Genomic DNA, 18,746 nt, shown 5'->3' with positions numbered 1-18,746 from the left:
AACAGCAAAGAAGGCGACTCAGCCGTCAAGCTGAGTCCAGTCAGACCCTGATCCCAGACTGTGCCTGGCTGGCCGGTGGTCATGATCCATCCAGGGGTTTTCTGGGTAAAATCCAGAGCCTGAAGTCTGGGACATCATCTGACGTAAAAAGTCCAGAGGAAAGTCCAGACTACTCAGTAAACATTATTGTTTTCTCTGAAGTAAATTCGCAGTGACGTTCATTTCTGCTGAGTCAGTCACTTTGCCCACACACACACACACTGCTACTGCTACTGTGTGTGTGTGTGTGCTCTCAGGTTTCACAGCTTTTAGGTAAATTGACTTACGTAAGCCTACACACACACACACACACACACACACACACACACACACACACTCAGGCTGACTGAACAAACTTTATTATGAACACCCAGGAGTAACACAAGCACGTCTCTGATGTAAACACGTCGTTGGTCTCCCAGCAGCCAAATAAACACTCACACACTGTGCAGGTGATGATGATGATGAGGCAGAGATGAAGAGCTGCAGCCCGCTGTGCTGCACACAGAGCCGTCCTCACCTGGTCAAGGTGGGGCTTCACTGCTGCTCAGCCTGACTGTGTGAAGCACCTGTTGCTATGGTTTCCCACAGTTTGATTAATTCTGTCCGACAAAAACAAATAAAAATGTTTGGCTCGAGAGCATCTGGGATGTTTTAGACTGCGAGTTCAGTTTTCTCTTTGTCAGGCCGCTTTTTCCCGGCGTCAAGAGGAAAAGAAAGTGAATATTTGTGTTTATTTGCTTGTTCTGCTGTCCCCCAGTGTCCCAAAATATCTGTACACAAGCCGTCTTTAGTTTTATCTGCCCAGTTTCACATTGACAGTTAGGACTGTCACATGTCACGGCAGGATAAAAGAAAGTAAAATGATTGATTAAACGAATGGAATAAAAGCATATATATCAAACGCATACACAAAATACTCACCACATACTTCTCATATAATGACAGAAGCAGAGAAAGAGTATCCTGACACAGAGTACACAGACATATAAAGTGCAACAGATAGTATTGTAACGTGTCCTCTAATTAAACAAGGCACAGCGATATTTTTCATTCGTGGTGAAAATTTGGCTAATAAACTGCGCGAGAAACCAAATTGAATAAAAAAGATTTTTAATTTTGTCCTCAAGATCAAACAGAGTGGGCGGTGTGAGGGGGGGAGGACAAAGAGGAGTCACCCGGAGTCAAGCTGCAGTCTGAAGGAGTCACAGGGATTAGAGAGCGGGCGGAGGAAGAGGAGGAGTGAGGCAGCGGGGAAGAGGAGGAGTCGCGGGTGGAGGAAGAGGAGGCGTCCTGTCCGTCTGTGTCCAGAGGAGAGGAGCGGCCGCCATGTTAACCAAGAAGCCCGGAGCCTCGGTCCTCCTGACGGGTGAGCACAGCCTCTGTGGCCGGTCGCAGGGCTCCTGAGCCCGGCCAGTGTAGCCGAGGGGGGTCACCGCTGACTCCCCGCCTCTGACTGCCCGTGTTTACCGCAGTGTAGAGGAGCCAGAGAGGGGAGAAAACACCGAGGGAAGGGCTGGGAGCTCGGCTAGCTAACTGACAGGAACAGACTGTCTGTCTCTCTCTGTCTGATCATTAAATTATCTGTACTCTTACAAGACGGAGCCAGAGGAGACGCCGCGGTGTGAATGCAGAAACCGAGCAGATAAAAGGCCGCCGAAGTGCAGGCTGCTCCGGACGTGTTCCTCCGCTGTCTGTCGGGTGTTTATTTTTAGCTAACGTTAGCCGAGCGGCGGGTGAGAGGTGACAGCGGCGGCGGCAGCAGCAGCACAGACGGGTTTCCCTGCTCTGTTTACCGCCTCCTGCTCTGTCCTGGAGCCGCTCCGAAAGCCGCTCTGCTCGCTCACGTTTCACACGTTTATCCGTGTCTTTTGGTGTTCTGTGTGTGTGTCATGTTAGATATGCTATTTGCTGGTGTTTAATGTGTGTGTGTTTTCGGTTGCTGGGTAATTTTTGTCCTCCACCCCGGCAGACAGAAATAAAGGCTCGGTTCAGCCAGAGGGCAGTTGGTTCCTCTTTGGGGGTTTCACGTCTGTGTGCTGGACCTTTTGGTGGCCGTCACTTCTGAACTACACAACAATGCGACGCCCTGGCTGAGTTACTGCTAACGCTGCTGTGGGCTGGTAAAGCTCTTGTTTTGTTACGTTAGCATTCATGCTGTAGCTTTGTGTTAGCCTGAAACTTTTGGAGTCAGTGTTGGACAGTTTTATAAACCGCTGTTGTCTTTATTCACCACTGGAAGGCTTTGTTCCCTGACGTTTTGTTGAGTGTTTATGAGACGATTCATCACGGTTTAAATGTACATAAAGATATGTGTGAGTGCATTCAGAAGTGACAGCATCTCAGAGTTAGTCCGCCAGGGGGCGCTGATGCGTGCACCAGGTTTTCGCTTCTTTAACAACCAAATTTATGCATGCTAAACTCTTTATGTAAATTTTGTTTTACAAAATGCATCTTGTGGAGGTTCATATTACTTTATGTCGCATGTGTTAGTTTGTTTAGTATGTTTAGTCTATTTTTCCTACTAACAGTTAAGCCTTGTTTGGTTGTTTGTTTGCTTACTTTTGACTGACCTACACTGCTGTAAATGGGCTACTGGGTGCTTGAATTTCCCTCGGGATCAATAAAGTATCTGATAGACTATCTGATATCTATCTTGAAGATTGACCACAATGACATAAAATATGATGACAGACAGTTGAGGCTCCATTTGAAAAGCTCAGTTAGAAGTTGTGTACGTTTAAAAAATGATCCTGGTTAGCATGTATGGCTATTTGGTTTAGTACAGTAAGCTGTTAGGCTCAGGGCCCAGCGAACGATTGGTGCCGCTGTTGAAAGTTTGTTTCCAACAGTTCGTTTGAAGCCCACTGATGACTGAGCTGATACTGGCCCTTGGACTGAAAATGTTTAAAACGGGAATATAGGAGCACATGTCTTGTGCCACCCCAGATAGTTCATAAGGAGCAAGTGTTAGAAGTCACAACATGCTTAATGTGGTTGTGTTTACAGTGGGAACACGCGAAAAAGTGTTGTTTGAAGTAGATCACATAGAACTGAGATCCTTAAAATGTGCAGTGACTCGTCCACTGGGACTTGCGAGGACGAGGGATGTCAGCAGGTTGTGTCATCCTGTGTCAGCAGGTTGAAATGGAAAAAAGGGGCACGCTTGTGTCGTCCCCTGGTCACCTGTGTTTTCCAGGTGGCTGTCTCAGCTTTGCACAGCAGTGTGTTTTACTTTGTGCATGTGTGCGGTCACGTTGCTGCAGGTTTTCCCACTCGTCCCGTCGAGCAGGATGCCGAGCGTGCTCGCCGGCCTTCTGGCATCCCCAGCTCGGTGTCAAGTTCGCATTCGGCACGCTGCTTTTCCACTCTGTTAGCATGCATGTGTCAAGCTCACAGCGAGGAATACAGTTTGTGTGCTCCGCTGTGACTCCCTGCTACATTATGAGTGTGTGGCGTCGTCCTGCTGAGCTGATGAAGGGCTCACAGGCCAGAGAGAAGCTCCACCAGTTTGAATCAGAGCCTGAGAAAAACTTAATATTTTCCACCTGATGTCATTACTGCATTAACAGTACAGTGTTGGAATAGTTTATTAGTATTGTATATATTATCCTCGTTAAGACTAAAGGAGCAAACCTCTCACTTTGATTTAAAATTTGATTTTACGAGACGTAAATAGGCAGCCTGCAGAACCTTTATGTTACAACACAATAGTTACAACCTAAGCTGACATACGAGCAGCCGTACTGATATGCTTGTCAAGCTGTAGTTTGAGGTGTTTTGTCTGGTTTTGTTGGGTTTGGTTCTGTGTCACTTTCAGGAGTGGACAACAGGGATCGACCAAAAAGGCTGAAAGCGATTGTTAGTAATCCAGGAGACTGATAACTCATAACCGGCACTGCTGTGCATTTGCTGTAACGTGGAGAAGCTGGAAGCAGAGGATATTTGTCACAGTTTCCTGATAAATTACTTAAATGATTAATCGGTTATCAAAAGGGCTGTTTTCTAATCAGTGTCATCAATGGATGGTTTGTGCAGGTCTGCAGGAATGTGAGAAAACACAATGGATTCTGAAGTGCGTGTGTATTGATAACACTATCAGAGTATATTGATTGTTTGTGCAGCCTCGATCGTTAGCAGGGCTCCAGTGAAGATGCCGAACAACATTAGAGGCTTATTGTTTTACAGCTTCGTGTTTGTGCTGCGTCTGCAGGTTATATTCACGTCTGTTGTCGGTCACGTTGGCTGTGTGACGGTCAGTGATGTTGCACATCAGACGCTGTATTGTTTGCATGTTGTGCGTCGTGTGGTGGTTTTACAGCAGGTTGGCAGTCTGCAGTGTGGCTGCCGAATGCGAGCCGTCCTCATTAGCAGGATTACAGTGAGCGTTCAGATTAGAGGCAGAAAGCAGCAGCGGTGACCATCTGTCCGCTTTAACCTGCTGCACGGACACAGGAAGCTGCTCGGAGCTGGACGGTGGCCTGTAAGGGTCTGCCGCTCAAAGGCTGCTCCTATTCATTCACTCCGTCTCTTTGATATCCGTTTATTCCATAACTGGACAGCTGGAGAGTCTGTCACATCACATCCAGTTCCAGACGATGTTTGTTCATCAGTGATGTTAATGCCTGATCCACCGGAGCTTGAATGATGATGTGGTTAATTAATTACTTATATTATGTTTTAATATTAACTGCTGTTAATTTGAAGATGTCACGTTGGGCTCTGGGATATCAACACAGTGTCGGACTAAATAAAGAATATAAATAACCGTCAGCGAGTGTTCAAAGGTGTTATGAGTCCTTTTGAGTAGAGTTGACACAGTCAGGAAATAATCAGCAACTGCTGTGATAATCAGATATTTTCCAAGCAAAAATAGTGAAGAAATGCTTTACGTCCCCTGGTTTATGAATGGGAGGATCTGCACCTTCTGTTTGCTATATATAATAATTTATCATGTATAACAGTAAATTGAGTAACTCAGCTTTAGACTTGGAAATCAAAAGTGCATTTGAATGGTGGATTCAGAGGATGGTGGCGGCCCCGCAGCTCTCATGATGTTCACATCAGACCGTGGAGTCTGGATTGTGACACCAGTCTGACATTCACTGGCTGAATTACACTGGGATGATAAAACCTGATACTGACACTGGATTGGATCAGTCCCAGCCCCGGTTAACCCAGTAATTATCAGGAACTACATTTTGATGCTGTTGTCATGTGTTTATCAGTGGGTGAAGCTGCAGAGACAAGCAGGAAGATGCAGGAGATGCATTGCGGATTATCAGACTATATTAAAACCTTCATCCTCATTAGACTGAGTCAGCCTGCAGGTCCTGCAGCCTCCAGACCTGACTGGATCACTGTGGCCTGGGTCAGCCCGGTCCAACGCTGTTTGAGTCAGTTTGTAGATGATGTCCTACTTTTCCTTCCCAAAACCTCTAGTTTCATCCCAGCTCAGTCTACGTGAACACTCGCTGGTCACTTTATTAGGTACGCCTGTAAAATCTAACCAGCTCTGACCTACCTGTACGAAGACGTGTTTCTGATGATTTGCATTAACAAGCTCAAATGGGGGAGAAGCATTACAAACACACTTCAGTGTGACACCTGAGACCTCAGTAATAAACATATGGTTGAATTAATTAGCTGTGATTGGTGGATTTAGGGAAAGAGGCGGAGCTTGGGATCAGTTAATGTGCTTTAAATAAAGCTGTTATATATGGAGGGTAATAAAGGCCACGTCTGCGTCTGTGTTCAGTCTAAACATATCTAATCTAACCCCAACTTGCTTTCTCTCAAAGAAGGCTCAGCAGTCTTCTCCTCTTAAATAACCCGCAATGGTCTGACGGGTTCTGACTGACAAGCGTGTTCCTGATATGTGTGTGTGTTATGTACCGCACTCTGTTTGAGGTCATCATGTGACAAGTCGACAGAGACGTTGAAATGTTGTTCCCTCGCTTTGCAGTCTGCTTCCAGTGTAACATTAAGAGTTTGTCACGGCTAAATCATGTTTTTATCGTCATCACTGTGATGAAAAACATGACAAAAGACACACAAGCCTTACATTCACACCATTTGGCCAGTGAGATGAAGGCCCAGCGAGCCGTCAGCTCGACTTAGCTAGCAAGGTGTCAGAGGAAGAAAAGCTACTATGAGCCCTTTAGTATTTGTTTACCACTGCAGTACTGAACAATGTTGTTAAACCTGGCAACCCTAGTGGAGCCCCAGAGCTAACTGCTGCTAAGACCAAAATGTCTCCTGCTTATATTTCTGCACATGCGAATCCAACAGACTGGGAGCTGTTGCAGCTCGATTAGCAGTTTTCCTAAGCTAAGCTAAACACTGGACGTATCTTTTCTGCACTGGACACGTAGAAATGAAACTCATATCCACCTTCTCCTCTGAATCAGAAAGACGATGAAAGTTAACCTCTGTCTGTGGCTTCTTTTCAGGCAAAGTGGGCGAGCCGGTCTACTCTCCTGGTCACAGTGGCTCTCAGACGACGTCGCCCGTCGCCCTGCCGCGGCTTCGCAACAACAACCCTCTGACGGTACGAACACACACTCCTTTCACTGAATCGTCACCAGCTGCGTTTAGCTGGTCCGTGTATGACGTCCAGCTCATCATATTTTACAGGTGTGAGTGCAGCCAGCGTGAGCTTTAATCATTAAAAGAACAAAAGGGCTTCCAGTAAGTGCAGGCTGAGTCAGATCTGTAGACCTGTTTAGTCAGACAACAAAAGTTTTGTTGTGTTGTGCTGAAGCTCAGGCAACATTATGGGCAAAGCTGACAAAGTTAGTGCATTACTGCAAAATGTCAAATGCTGTCATACTTTCAAGAGGCAAGCAGCAACAAAGCTTAAAGGAAGCAAAGCTGCTTTCTAATTAAAGTCATTTTTGCAGCGTGATTCACCTTCACATGTCTGAACTCAGGAGAAAACATGAACAGTGTAAACATCAGTAGCACATTTAGCATAGGCCTATTTTGGGTTTGAGTATCAGCTGATAAACATCAGTAAACTGATCATAATTTGCAAGTTACAGTCAGACTCGTATTCTGTGTTTTATGTTAGAACTTTTGGCTTTTCTCCCTGCACACTCGACCTTTGACGTGCGGTCAGAGGAAGCACCTTGTCAACAAGCTGTTCTGAGCTGAATCCACCTGTTGTTGTGTTAGCAGTTTGGCTTCTTAATGTTGATGTCCACCATCTCCAGACTTGTGTTTCAACCAGACGCGTCCTCATTCGTTCCTCTGTGTTTCTAAAATGTGGAGCCGTCAGAGTCTCAGAGTCACGCTGGCCTTAGAAGATCTTAATTTGACTCATAAGCTGCAGTTAGCATGCTGATTGTACTGTTAGCGTACTGTTAGCTTGCTGTTAGCTCTGTGAGCCTGAGCGGCAGTTCTCTGGAACACTCAGCTGTAGTCATCTGGCTAATAATAGGCCTCGGCTCCAGGATGCTTTAAACAGCTGATTGGTTTATGGGCTGGTGTGAAGGACACACGCGTGCGCGCACACACACACAAACACAAACTGATGTTTATTCACTCCATTACCTTCAGAGTATTGTCCCTGACTATTAGCATGAGCAGGGTTTTCTGTTAGATATTCTCAGAGGCCTTTATGGAGGAGCCCCTGAGTCCCTGAGCTGTGACCACATGTTTAAAGAGTGAGGCAACGTTTTAATGGCCAGATTTTACAACCTTTGATAACCAATGATAGTAGTTTCAACAGCAGTTGTTATACTTGCTGAACATCCGTGCACGTAACATAACGCAACATAGCTGAAGTCAATATGAGAAAAATGTCGATTTGCAGTGTTGCTGTCACACATTTCAGCGTGTCGGCTTGCTTCAGTCTCTGAGTCAGTTACAGTTACCATTTCTCTAACAGCGAAGTCGGTATCTTTGGTCTTTTCCAGTTTCATTTTGGGTGATGCGCCAAGTAAAAACAGTACAGGATCCATTGGGATAGCAATTTTAATAATTTTTCCAATGTTCTTTTTAATGTTTTACCAAAGTCCCTGCAATAGTGAACAGTCCCAGAAGATATGCAATTGATCTCCAATCATCCCACATTTCCTCAGCCACTGAGCTGTTGGTGAGCCTTTGGAAACCGCTCAAGAGGTGATAAGAAACTGATTTGGTTTTGATTTTGTTGGTGGTTAATCACTCACCAGCTGAGTTACTGCGTGACTGTTCAAACAGCTGCCTCAGTCCTCAGCGACTCTGGTTTAAAAGTCGAATCTGTAGAACGCTGCAGTCACGTGGTTTCATGCCGTGTTTTTTAGTACTTCATAATGGATTGTGGTCATAAAGATGCAGTTCATAATGATCTTAGAATCAAGTTGCTGAAGCCTGCAGAAACTGATTTTATAGCTAGTGAGAAAATAATTAGTAGTTTAATGAAAATAACTACTATCTGCGGTCTTAGTCATTTTTTGCACAAAACACAAAGTGGGTGTGTGTGTGTGTTCATTCAGATGTTGTCAGGTGAGAGAGGAGTCCACAGATCCAAACGCTTTGCTCTCATATGTCAGCGTAACCCCTGACAACAGACAACACAAGTTTGTTATTGTTTCGATTTCCTTTCCAAACTCGCTTCCTGGTTTTTACACCACAGATCCCCTCACAGACCGGATTACAACACACACACGCTCTGTCAAACAGAGTATCTTTGAAGCTCTGTTATCTGAAAGGACCCAGGTGTACTGGTCTCCACGGCAACAGGGAGTGAGTCACTGTGCGAGAGGCAAAGAAACAAATGACAGAGAGAGAGAGAGAGGGCCAGCTGTGTCTCTGTTTGTCCATCAGCCACAATTAGGTAATTAGACTGTATGAGGTCTTCATTAATCATCTTCCAGGCTTCGTTCACTGGACAAAGTCTCTTGGGGGGTTTGATTTTCACATTTCTTACTGCAGAGAAGCACAAAAAGGTGACATTCAGCAGATCTGATGTCTGTGTTTCCTCTCAGGGAGGCTCGAAAGCCGCCATGTCGGACGCCGTCCAGCTGTCGTCGCAGTCGCAGGTCCATGTCACCCAGCTGTTCGAGGAGAACACCAACAAGCGTCCGGTCCTCACCTCCCAGCCTAATGGCCTTGCTCCGCTTGGCTCCACCCGGCAGGGGGTGCCGCCACCAGACCGCCAGACCTCGACTTCAGAACCCGCCCACCACTGCCGACAGGGCAGCGCCGCCTCCAACAAGTCAACAGACAGCAAGCCAAAGCCCACCCCCATGTCCCCAGAGCAGGCCATGAAGCAGCTCATGTCCAAAATGTCGGCGTTCGAACACCACGAGGTGTTCAGCTACCCTGAAGGTGAGAGAGCTCCCATTGGTTGATACTGAGGACAACACACCAATAATCTGTAGTTGATGTTGTAAGTTCCATCAGATTTAACCAATAAAAATGGAAACATAAATGATGAAACAGATGGCGTTGAGCCAAATAAGAATGTGAATCATCATGTACTTGTTCCCTGTCAGTGTATTTTGTTGGTCCGAATGCCAAGAAGAGGTCGGGGGTCATGGGTGGAGCCAACAACGGCGGCTATGACGACGATCAGGGATCCTACATCCATGTTCCACACGACCACATCTCCTACCGCTACGAAGTCCTGAAGGTCATCGGCAAGGGCAGCTTTGGACAGGTATGACTAGTAGTAGTTGCTCGATCCTACCATATCTGTAACATATACTACTAAAAGTACGGCTTCGCCCAATAGTACTAATTACTTTTACTGACCTTTGACTACAACTTTATCTTTCATTTTCACAGCTGAGATGTTGACAGTAAATGTTCTAAGATTGTTTTTAGAAGTGGGTGATGTGATGCCCTGAGTGACCTCACACAAGCAGGGAAACTACAGGGACAACCGTCACGGTGTAAACGATACTGAGAACGTTCAGCAACTGCAGTTAATCTCTCATCCATCCTGTCTCGAACAGATAAACTATCTCGACCAGCAGCTCATCATTATTTTCAATTTATCGGTTGAAGATTTGCTAAATGCTAAATGATTTGATGTACAAATTACATAAAATAAAGTGCAAATCCTCAAAAAAAACAGCTACCTTTTTTGTTGAAATCTATCAAAGTTGTCGTTAATTAAGGTGGAAAAGTGGCCCTCTTGTCTCTTTTTACTCTATCAGCTGATCTAACAATCTAGATAAATGAGAGCGTCCTTTTCCTCCTCTCGCTGCAGGTGGTGAAGGCCTTCGACCACAAGGCTCAGACTCACGTGGCTCTGAAGATGGTCCGCAACGAGAAGCGCTTCCACCGACAGGCGGCGGAGGAAATCCGCATCCTGGAGCACCTGAGGAAGCAGGACAAGGACTCGAGCATGAACGTCATCCACATGCTGGAGAACTTCACCTTCCGGAACCACATCTGCATGACCTTCGAGCTGCTCAGCATGAACCTGTACGAGCTCATCAAGAAGAACAAGTTCCAGGGCTTCAGCCTCCCGCTGGTCAGGAAGTTCGCCCACTCCATCCTGCAGTGTCTGGACTCACTACACAAGAACCGCATCATCCACTGCGACCTCAAGCCAGAGAACATTTTACTCAAACAGCAGGGACGCAGCGGCATCAAGGTAAGACGGAAAAGTTCACAGTTCAGTTTGTTTTCAAGCTGGAGCCACCAAAATCTCTAAATGTCTTTGTTTGTGTCTGTTTCTCTCCAGGTCATAGACTTTGGTTCAAGCTGTTACGAGCACCAGAGAGTTTACACCTACATCCAGTCCAGGTTCTACCGAGCGCCCGAGGTCATTCTAGGTAAAATGAACTGACTGTTGTTTGATAGGCACCGATTTTCACTTTATTTCAGCTATGAAATTCAAATATGCTGTGACTTAACACACATAGTTGATTTAACCTTAAAAATGGCATGTCTCCCTACTTTAAGAGCAGCCTGGCAGTCCAACAATGACAAAAACTATAAAAAAATTAACATCCACGTTCATTACAAAGATCCTCCTTCTCATTAGAGTAGTTACGTTACGGTACTTAAAACAGCCAAATCTCATGTTTTTGCAATGCAACCCTTAGCAGCAGCCATGTGCCAAAACCTGGATGAATGCAGTCACAGGAAACTGAAGGTGCCTAAATGCTGTATATTAGATTATCCACCTGCAGCATCTGGTCTCAAGTTAAAGTTATCAAATAATCAGTGGGAATATAAAGTATTGATTCACAGATAACCTTGACGATTGAATCCACTTTATGACGGGTCCATCCTTGCCCTCTCCTACAGGCTCCAGGTATGGGATGCCTATCGACATGTGGTCTCTGGGCTGCATCCTGGCTGAGCTGCTGACTGGTTACCCGCTTTTGCCAGGTGAAGATGAGGCTGACCAGCTCGCCTGCATCATTGAACTACTGGGCATGCCCAGCCAGAAGCTCCTCGACGCCTCCAAGAGAGCCAAAAACTTTGTGTCGTCCAAAGGATACCCGCGGTACTGCACTGTTACCACGCTGCCCGACGGCACCACTGTGCTGAATGGTGGCCGCTCACGACGAGGGAAGGTACGTGGTCCTCCAGGCAGCAAGGACTGGAGCGCCGCACTGAAAGGCTGCGATGACCCGCTGTTCCTGGATTTCCTCAAGCAGTGTTTGGAGTGGGATCCAGCTCTCAGGATGACACCAAGCCAGGCACTCCGCCACCCGTGGCTGAGGAGACGACTTCCCAAGCCGCCAGCAGGAACCACCACCGGGGAAAAGACCTCCTCCTCCAAACGAGGTACCACCACCACGGACGGTGCCATCACTTCCATCTCCAAGCTCGCGACCACCTCCTCGACCACCACGTCCTCCTCCTCCAAAACAAGGACTAACTTGGCAGCGATCACTGATGCCAATGGAAACATCCAGCCTAGGACGGTTCTGCCTAAGCTGGTCAGCTGAGAGGAAATGCACCCCACTCGCTGTGGTGGGATTTGGAAGCTGTGCTCACGGGCGTCCGTGATCAACCAGCTGGAACTGAATAAAACTGGTTTGTCCAGTTTTGAGGGCGTTTGGTTTTTTTCACGCTGGTTTTCACAGCGTTGTTGGAGTGCGTTCAGAACTAATATGGTCACGGAAACTCAGCGCTGAGGTGTTAATAGCCAGGCTGGGATGGAAGCTGAGCTGGAGGAAACTTGGTTGATAAATTGGGGTGCGTTCAAACTCCTCAAATTCTCAGTCCTGTCTGAAAAAAAAGAATAGTTGTTTTATGTTGTGAGCAGCAAGACAGGAAGTGACCACATGTTTGAAATGATTGTGGGGCTGCTCAGACAATCAGAACACACCACTCTGTAGCTCCAAACACACAAACACAGAAACATGGTGCTGATGCAGGGAACAAGGCTTTTTTTAAGATTTTAGCACAGAACCTATATAGCTGAGCTGATAGTGGATTTATTGATTAGACACCAAAACAACTTCGTTTGAACTTAGTCTTAGCAGGTTATATCAACAGACATTTCAATGGTGAACAATCATGTATGAGTTTCATGTGGTTTGCAGGCAAATAAATCAGATATATCCTTATAATTCTAAGGTAGAAACTAGAAAAAAAGCGGCGATTAGCTTGCTCATATTTTCTCTTTATATCAAGCATTAATCATAATATATGACTAAAATGACAACAGTTCATCAAAACAAAATCCTAGCAACCCAAACTGAATCATCTACCTGTTATGTGGCTAACTTCTGTAGCTAACTGCTGTTTTACAGTGTATAGCTAGCCTGTATTACTATGCTAGCTTTGTGCCTGATGGCTGGCTAACTGTTAACTGGCTAATTACCACTGGTTAGTTGTTAGCTGTTAGACTGCTATTTGTTTGTGTTTAGCTGTAACTTTGCCACCTTTTTCCCTTTTAACTGGCTAACAGTTAGCCTAGCAAACATTTATATCAGTCTACTAGCTGAAGCTGCCTCATTATTTGCCTTTTTTGGCAGTCTGGTGGCTAGCCTTAGCCTTTTTTAGCCATAGCCTGTTAGCTCTCAACTGCCCGGCCTTATGAAGCACAGACCTAGAGTTTAGAGTTAAGATTTAGAGTTTTTGATTTTCTGAAGCTTAGCATTAACAGAAGAGAGTTAAAGGGTAAAGAATGAGAAAAGAAGTATGTTTGTGTTGCACCATTTCGTTCTGTTTGTTAAGAGAATAAGTGCTAGCAAAGTGGGGCTGTGAAGATAGAGAAGAAGGTAAAGTAAAGGCAGTTTTATGGACAACTTACAAATCATTTAAAAGACAAAGGGCTTTTATAACGGAAATGTTGGAAACCAAATTGAAACGGAAAATTAAGCTGCGGCTGCTATCATGGGACAAACTGTTGCCTGGATAAAGTAACAACTTGCTCATTGTCTGAATCATTACAGACTACATCTGATTTTTCAGAATAGAAATATTTAAGAATTAGTCAATCAGTAAATATCAGTTATTGTCAAGTTAAATTCATTTATACTGTGCTGATGAAATTCCGGACTTAAAAGACTTCTTGCCGCACAGAAACCACATGACACTAAAATATCTTCCATAATGTCACAGCATACAGCAGTGTTAGTTAAGATGGCTGAAAAATCACTCAACATAGCACAGACCTGACTGTCTTTTCCCTCTGGCTGGAAGGGTTGAATCAATTAAAACAGTATGGAGTCTGTGTGCCCGAACAATGAAGACACTTTATGGCAGTTCTTAAACTTCCATGTAACTCGAGCTCAGCAGCAGCAGTAGCCTGAAAGTACTTTATATGAAGGCCCAGTGCAATGAAATGGGAGCGTTCAGTCATATCTTGGGAATACAGACACTGACTTGTTACCAAGTAGTTAACAATTGCATGTAGCTGTTGACCATGAAAGATTTACATTTGTGCTCCAGCTGAACACATTGTCAAGTCTAAGAGTGAAGATTCAGATGAGAAAACCTTAACAAACCTTAACAAACGTTATTGAATTCACTTCAGCCCACTCTGAAGCTAACATGATGTTAGCGTGTGATTGAACGTGACGCTGTGACATGGCAGCAAGTTTTAATTCAGGGTTTAGATGCTAAACATATCCACAAAAACAACAATAATCAGTCATAATATTATTAAAAAGAGCTCCAGTCACATCAGCATGTGTTGCAGTCAGTTGTGATAACAGGTGTGCTGCATAAATGATTTCCTTGTTGTCGCTCAGTAACAGCTTTCCATCCAAATTTAATAGAAATTTTAACCAAACAAAAGAAAACACGATGGGAATATGACGTTTCTTCACTCTACATCGTGATTTATTAGTTAAGTCTGAACTTTGGAATCTGAGCTTTGCTGCATTCTGTTTTTCGTTTGTAATATTACAGCTTTTCCTTTTTAATTTCTTGCGTTCACACTCAGGTTCTTTTTATGTGTAAATTGAAAATGCACATAAAAACAAGTGGATGGAGACTTACTTGTGGTTTGCTTTGGTTGTTTACCACAGTTGGACGCTATGCGGATTAGATGAATTCAGAGGGGAAAGGCTGAACTGGATTTGCCAGTTTACCAGTATGTCCTTTATCACCCACTCCTGCTGCTGCCTGTTATCTCAGCATCATGTGAAGGATTCACACTTCCTGGTCTGACTGGGCCCTGATGCTATCAGAGAGCAACACAACAGCGAGTATGAGATGAAATAAACAGACCTAGAACATAAAAATAGCTAGTTACAAAAATGTGTGGACAAGCATTAACTGATTAGTCTGAACTGACTAGCAATATATTGATCAAAGGTCAGTATTGGTAGATCTATCAATTTGATCGTGTGGGGAGGGGAGGGGTGTTTGAAGATGCTTCTTATGCTTCTTATTTATTTAATACAATTTAATTACTATTTATTAATCTAATCTACATATTTACTATGATGTGCAGTTCATACCATATACTTGAATGTGTGTGTGTGTGTGTGCGTGCGTGCGTGCACGTGCATTGTATGCGTGTGTTGTGTGGCTGTGTGTATGTGCATTGCTGACGTCGCGAGAGGTTTTCTTAAAGCTTGTTCCCTCACACAAACACACAGATATATTTATAAACAGACAACTGTTTCCGAACGCACTCTGCAGTTTGTTGAGTCACACTTGAGCGAGGAGGAGGAGGAGGAGGAGGATGAAGAGGAGGTCATGTGCTCTGTCGGCCTGGCAACCACGATGTTATGTAGCACACCGGGAAGTGGACAACAATTATGTGATGCTCAGAAGGAACTGATAATGTAAAACACACAGACACTACCTGCTCCGGCCATCTCAGGGGAAGCCCCGCCCCCTCCTGGACAGAAAACAGGAAGTAAATGAAGGAGGAGCAAGGGGTGGGGGAGTCCTCTTTGATGTTTTTTGTTTGTTTGTTTTCTAAAAATTTGGTTGGTTGATTGTATTTTTTAATTTTTTAATTTTTTTAGTGAGACGAGTGCTGAGTCGTAACTTTGTGCCTTCGGTATCTCATCGCCATGCCACACCCACCCAACACACACACATGCACACACACGCACACACACACTCTTTCAGTGGTGATGCCATGGCAACAATCTCTAATATATAACAAAATCTCAGTTTTCAGAAAATCCTACAGGATTGCAGCTCACAGTGATGTCATACAGACTCAGGTGAGTTTTAGCAGCCAAAGCCTGCATGCTGATTGGCTCCTGGTTTGTTTCAGCCAAGCCCAAAGACACCATGTCGACCTGGTGACCTCTTTCCACATCCCTCATCATCTTAGATAATTACCTAAAAGTTTAAAACTGAATTTGAGCATGTTCACAAAAGAGCATTCGGGGAACCGAACAAAGAAATTGTTCAAATGTTCTGTGCCAACATTTGTTTCTGTTGACAAAATGTGAAGAAACAAATGGCCATGGTATGAACTGGATAATCCAGCTCAGATCTGGATCCTGTCAGTATGCAAAAGTACATCATAAAAATGAGAGGCTAGTACAGGCGTGTGCGGTTCTCTACTGCACCTTTATTAGTTGGAGGCTGGATACTTGATGCTCAATTGAAGCTGCTAAATGGCGTGTTCTATGGAAGCCCATTTGTGAGAAAAAGAAAATTGAAAATAAAATGTTGAAATTTGATTCAATATTTTAAATCAGGTTTTAAGTTAATTTTAAGTCCCATTTTTGTGTTGTGTAGTTTTCATTATCATTTTGACTTTAAATGTCAATCACTAACTTATCACGTATACTCTTACCGTTTGAAACTTCAATTGTGTTCACTTAAAGGAGGTCAAGACTTTATACTTAAAAAGTGAAAATATTGACTTTTGTTTGTCTGTTTATTTTGTTTGTTTGTTTTATTTGTAGAAATGGGCTTCCGTAATGTTTACAGAGCCAGGAGAGCAGGCCAATGCACCAACCACAGATTGTAGCTTTAAAGTGATTAACACTGACATTTTCGAGTGTGTGTGTGTGTGTGTGTGTTGGGGTGTGGGAGTGTTGTGTAACATGGCTGCACAATGTACAGACACATATCAGCCAACTGTCGCCACTTGTCGTCTCAGGACAGCCGGGCGACACCTGCTGACGACAGGGCTAAGCTAACACTAGCCGATCAACCGCTAGCGTCCAGCCGCTAGCTGCTGCACTGATATTTTCTCTACAGTGAAGCTAACACTAGCCTACTGCTAACTGACTGCTAGTAGCACCTAGCAAAATTTGTACCTGCTAGCTGCAGTTGTGCTGAGCTCCTGATGGAGGTGCTCATGCAAGCTGTTAGCATTAGAATAAGTGTGGTTTTAAAGAGTTCATTTTTCACGTTGGTACCTCAGACTGCTCAGTTGTCATCATTATTATGAATATTACTGTTGTCATTGTTGTTACTAACACCCAGGGCATTTGGTTGAATCTACCAAAGTGCATTCCTTTACAAAGCTAGCTGAGCGCCAGCCGCTCAAACAGACAGGTGGATAGAAGGTAGGACAGAAGGCTAAAAGCAAGTGAACAGAAAGGTAACCAGAAGAAAAGCAGCAGCTGCCTTTCAGACAATAATGAATAGTGAAGAAGAACATGATAATGATTTGTTTTTGTTTTTTGTTTTTTAAACCAGGAACATGAAGTCTGGTTTAATTGACCTCTGGGTAGCATTCAGAAAAGAAAAAAAAAAAAACACTTTTTTTTTTTCCTGCTTGTGTGAAAGCAGCTGTAGCCTAACTAGCCTGCTAGCTCGTTACCATGCTAGCCAGTTAGCCATTTAGCTTCTGTCAGGAGGACTCTGCAGCCAGCTAGGCGCTGTTAGCGTGAAGCTGTGCTGTATTTCTGTGACATTTGCCAGCTGGGTTTTATTGTGGATTTTATCTGTAAATAACGTGGAAAATTATGAATTTTGGGGGGTTGAATGCGCTGCTGTGCCACGCCGCGGCCAGTTTTACACAATGTACTGTATCTACTGTACAGAACACAGAAGTCGACACTTTTTCTAGTGAGCCTTTGTTAAATTTTATTGTGGTGGAAATATTATAATTATTATTAATAAAACTGTTTTATTGTTCATGTTTATGTGTTGTTCTTTCAGTGAGTCGGCTTAATTTCATTTCAATATTCAAGTTGTTTTCTGTTTTCATTCTCAGTTTAGTGGAATTAACTGAAAATCTTTTGTTAGCCCACATTAACTAATTAAGGGAAATGAAGGAAAACTTTGTGCCTTCAAATTACTTTCTGTATAATAATGATCTGGATATCTGATTAGTACAGTGAGAAAACAAGTTGATTGTTTTTGTAAGTGATAACTATGCTAAAATGTTGCTTTGATTGTTCACAGTTCAGTTTGACAGCTATTGCACTGGACTTCGCACTGAGCCTGCTGGAAACAATTTTAATTTCTTTCTGTTATTCCTAACCACAGGAGGAGACGGAGGACACCGACTCAGACCCTCAGAGGGTGGACGGCGTCTTTTCGTCTTCCATCCCAGAATCCATCCACACACACAGAGGGGGTTCCTGGATTAGACCGCGGTTACCATGGCTATGCAGCCTCACAGGTGCTAATGAATGCATTGATCGCAAGACGGATGTGACATCACAGCTCTATATGACAAGGAGCATGTTGTCATGACAACCGTGTTAATAGCACTCTTTCAGATTAACACACAGCAGATTCACAGCAGAGTCTGACGCACACACACACACACAGGATGTAAAAGTGTCACTCAGTGAAAATGATCTTAAATTAACTACACTTGACTCTCTGAATGGGAATGTTGGTCAGTTTTGGTCCAGATGTCTCAACATTTGCTCATTAGAGTCACACAGCGGTTTAAACCGGTTTAAAGTCTTTGATTTAATTTGTCCAACACCTTTCTGTCTTTTTCTAAATCATTTTAATATTCACAACATTTTTGAGTGCTCGCCACCTTGGATGAGGAGGTTTTCGCTTCAGACGAGGAACCTTGTGTTTGTGTTGTCACAAAGCTGTGCCTGAGCTCTGGTGAGGTTTAGGCACAAAATATTTTATCTCATTTAAGATATCTGTTCAGAATCGTCTTTATTGCCATGTAAGTGAAGAGGCTTCACATTACTAGGAATTTGTCTTGGTGAATGATGTATACATAGAACGTAAGAACGAGTAACATATAATAGTAGAATAAAATAAAATGAAATAGAATACGGTAAAACAAAATAAAATAAGATAAGTAAAATGAATATGGTTGTGGAAGTAGTACAAAAGTGAGGTAGTGCAGGGTGGAAGTATAGTGCAAGTAGGTGAGGTAAACAGTGCAAATGGTCGGC

General features: G+C 44.0%; 1 protein-coding gene across 3 annotated transcripts; it reads left to right on the top strand.

Annotated features, from left to right (window-relative positions):
- Nucleotides 1-1,278: 1,278 nt before the first annotated feature.
- dyrk2 (dual-specificity tyrosine-(Y)-phosphorylation regulated kinase 2) lies at nt 1,279-17,508 on the top strand. Of its 3 annotated transcripts, XR_006842211.1 has the most exons (8): nt 1,296-1,408; nt 6,492-6,589; nt 9,012-9,354; nt 9,522-9,685; nt 10,241-10,630; nt 10,721-10,811; nt 11,290-13,220; nt 14,475-17,508. XR_006842211.1 is itself a non-coding variant. In XM_046379130.1 (7 exons), the coding sequence occupies exons 1-7, from the start codon at nt 1,369-1,371 to the stop codon at nt 11,937-11,939; spliced, it is 1,776 nt and encodes a 591-aa protein (XP_046235086.1). In that variant the 5' UTR covers nt 1,279-1,368; the 3' UTR covers nt 11,940-17,508. The 3 variants fall into 3 exon arrangements, 2 of the variants coding, with proteins under 2 accessions (XP_046235086.1, XP_046235087.1); XM_046379130.1 differs by having other exon boundaries at nt 1,279-1,408; nt 11,290-17,508; XM_046379131.1 differs by lacking the exons at nt 1,296-1,408; nt 6,492-6,589 and adding an exon at nt 7,771-8,860 and having other exon boundaries at nt 11,290-17,508.
- The last annotated feature ends 1,238 nt before the right edge of the window (nt 17,509-18,746 follow it).

This window comes from Scatophagus argus, chromosome 22, assembly GCF_020382885.2.
Source record: "Scatophagus argus isolate fScaArg1 chromosome 22, fScaArg1.pri, whole genome shotgun sequence".
Taxonomy (NCBI): Eukaryota; Metazoa; Chordata; class Actinopteri; family Scatophagidae; genus Scatophagus; species Scatophagus argus.
Note: the sequence above shows the minus strand (reverse complement) of the source record. Positions and strands in the feature narration are given on the sequence as shown.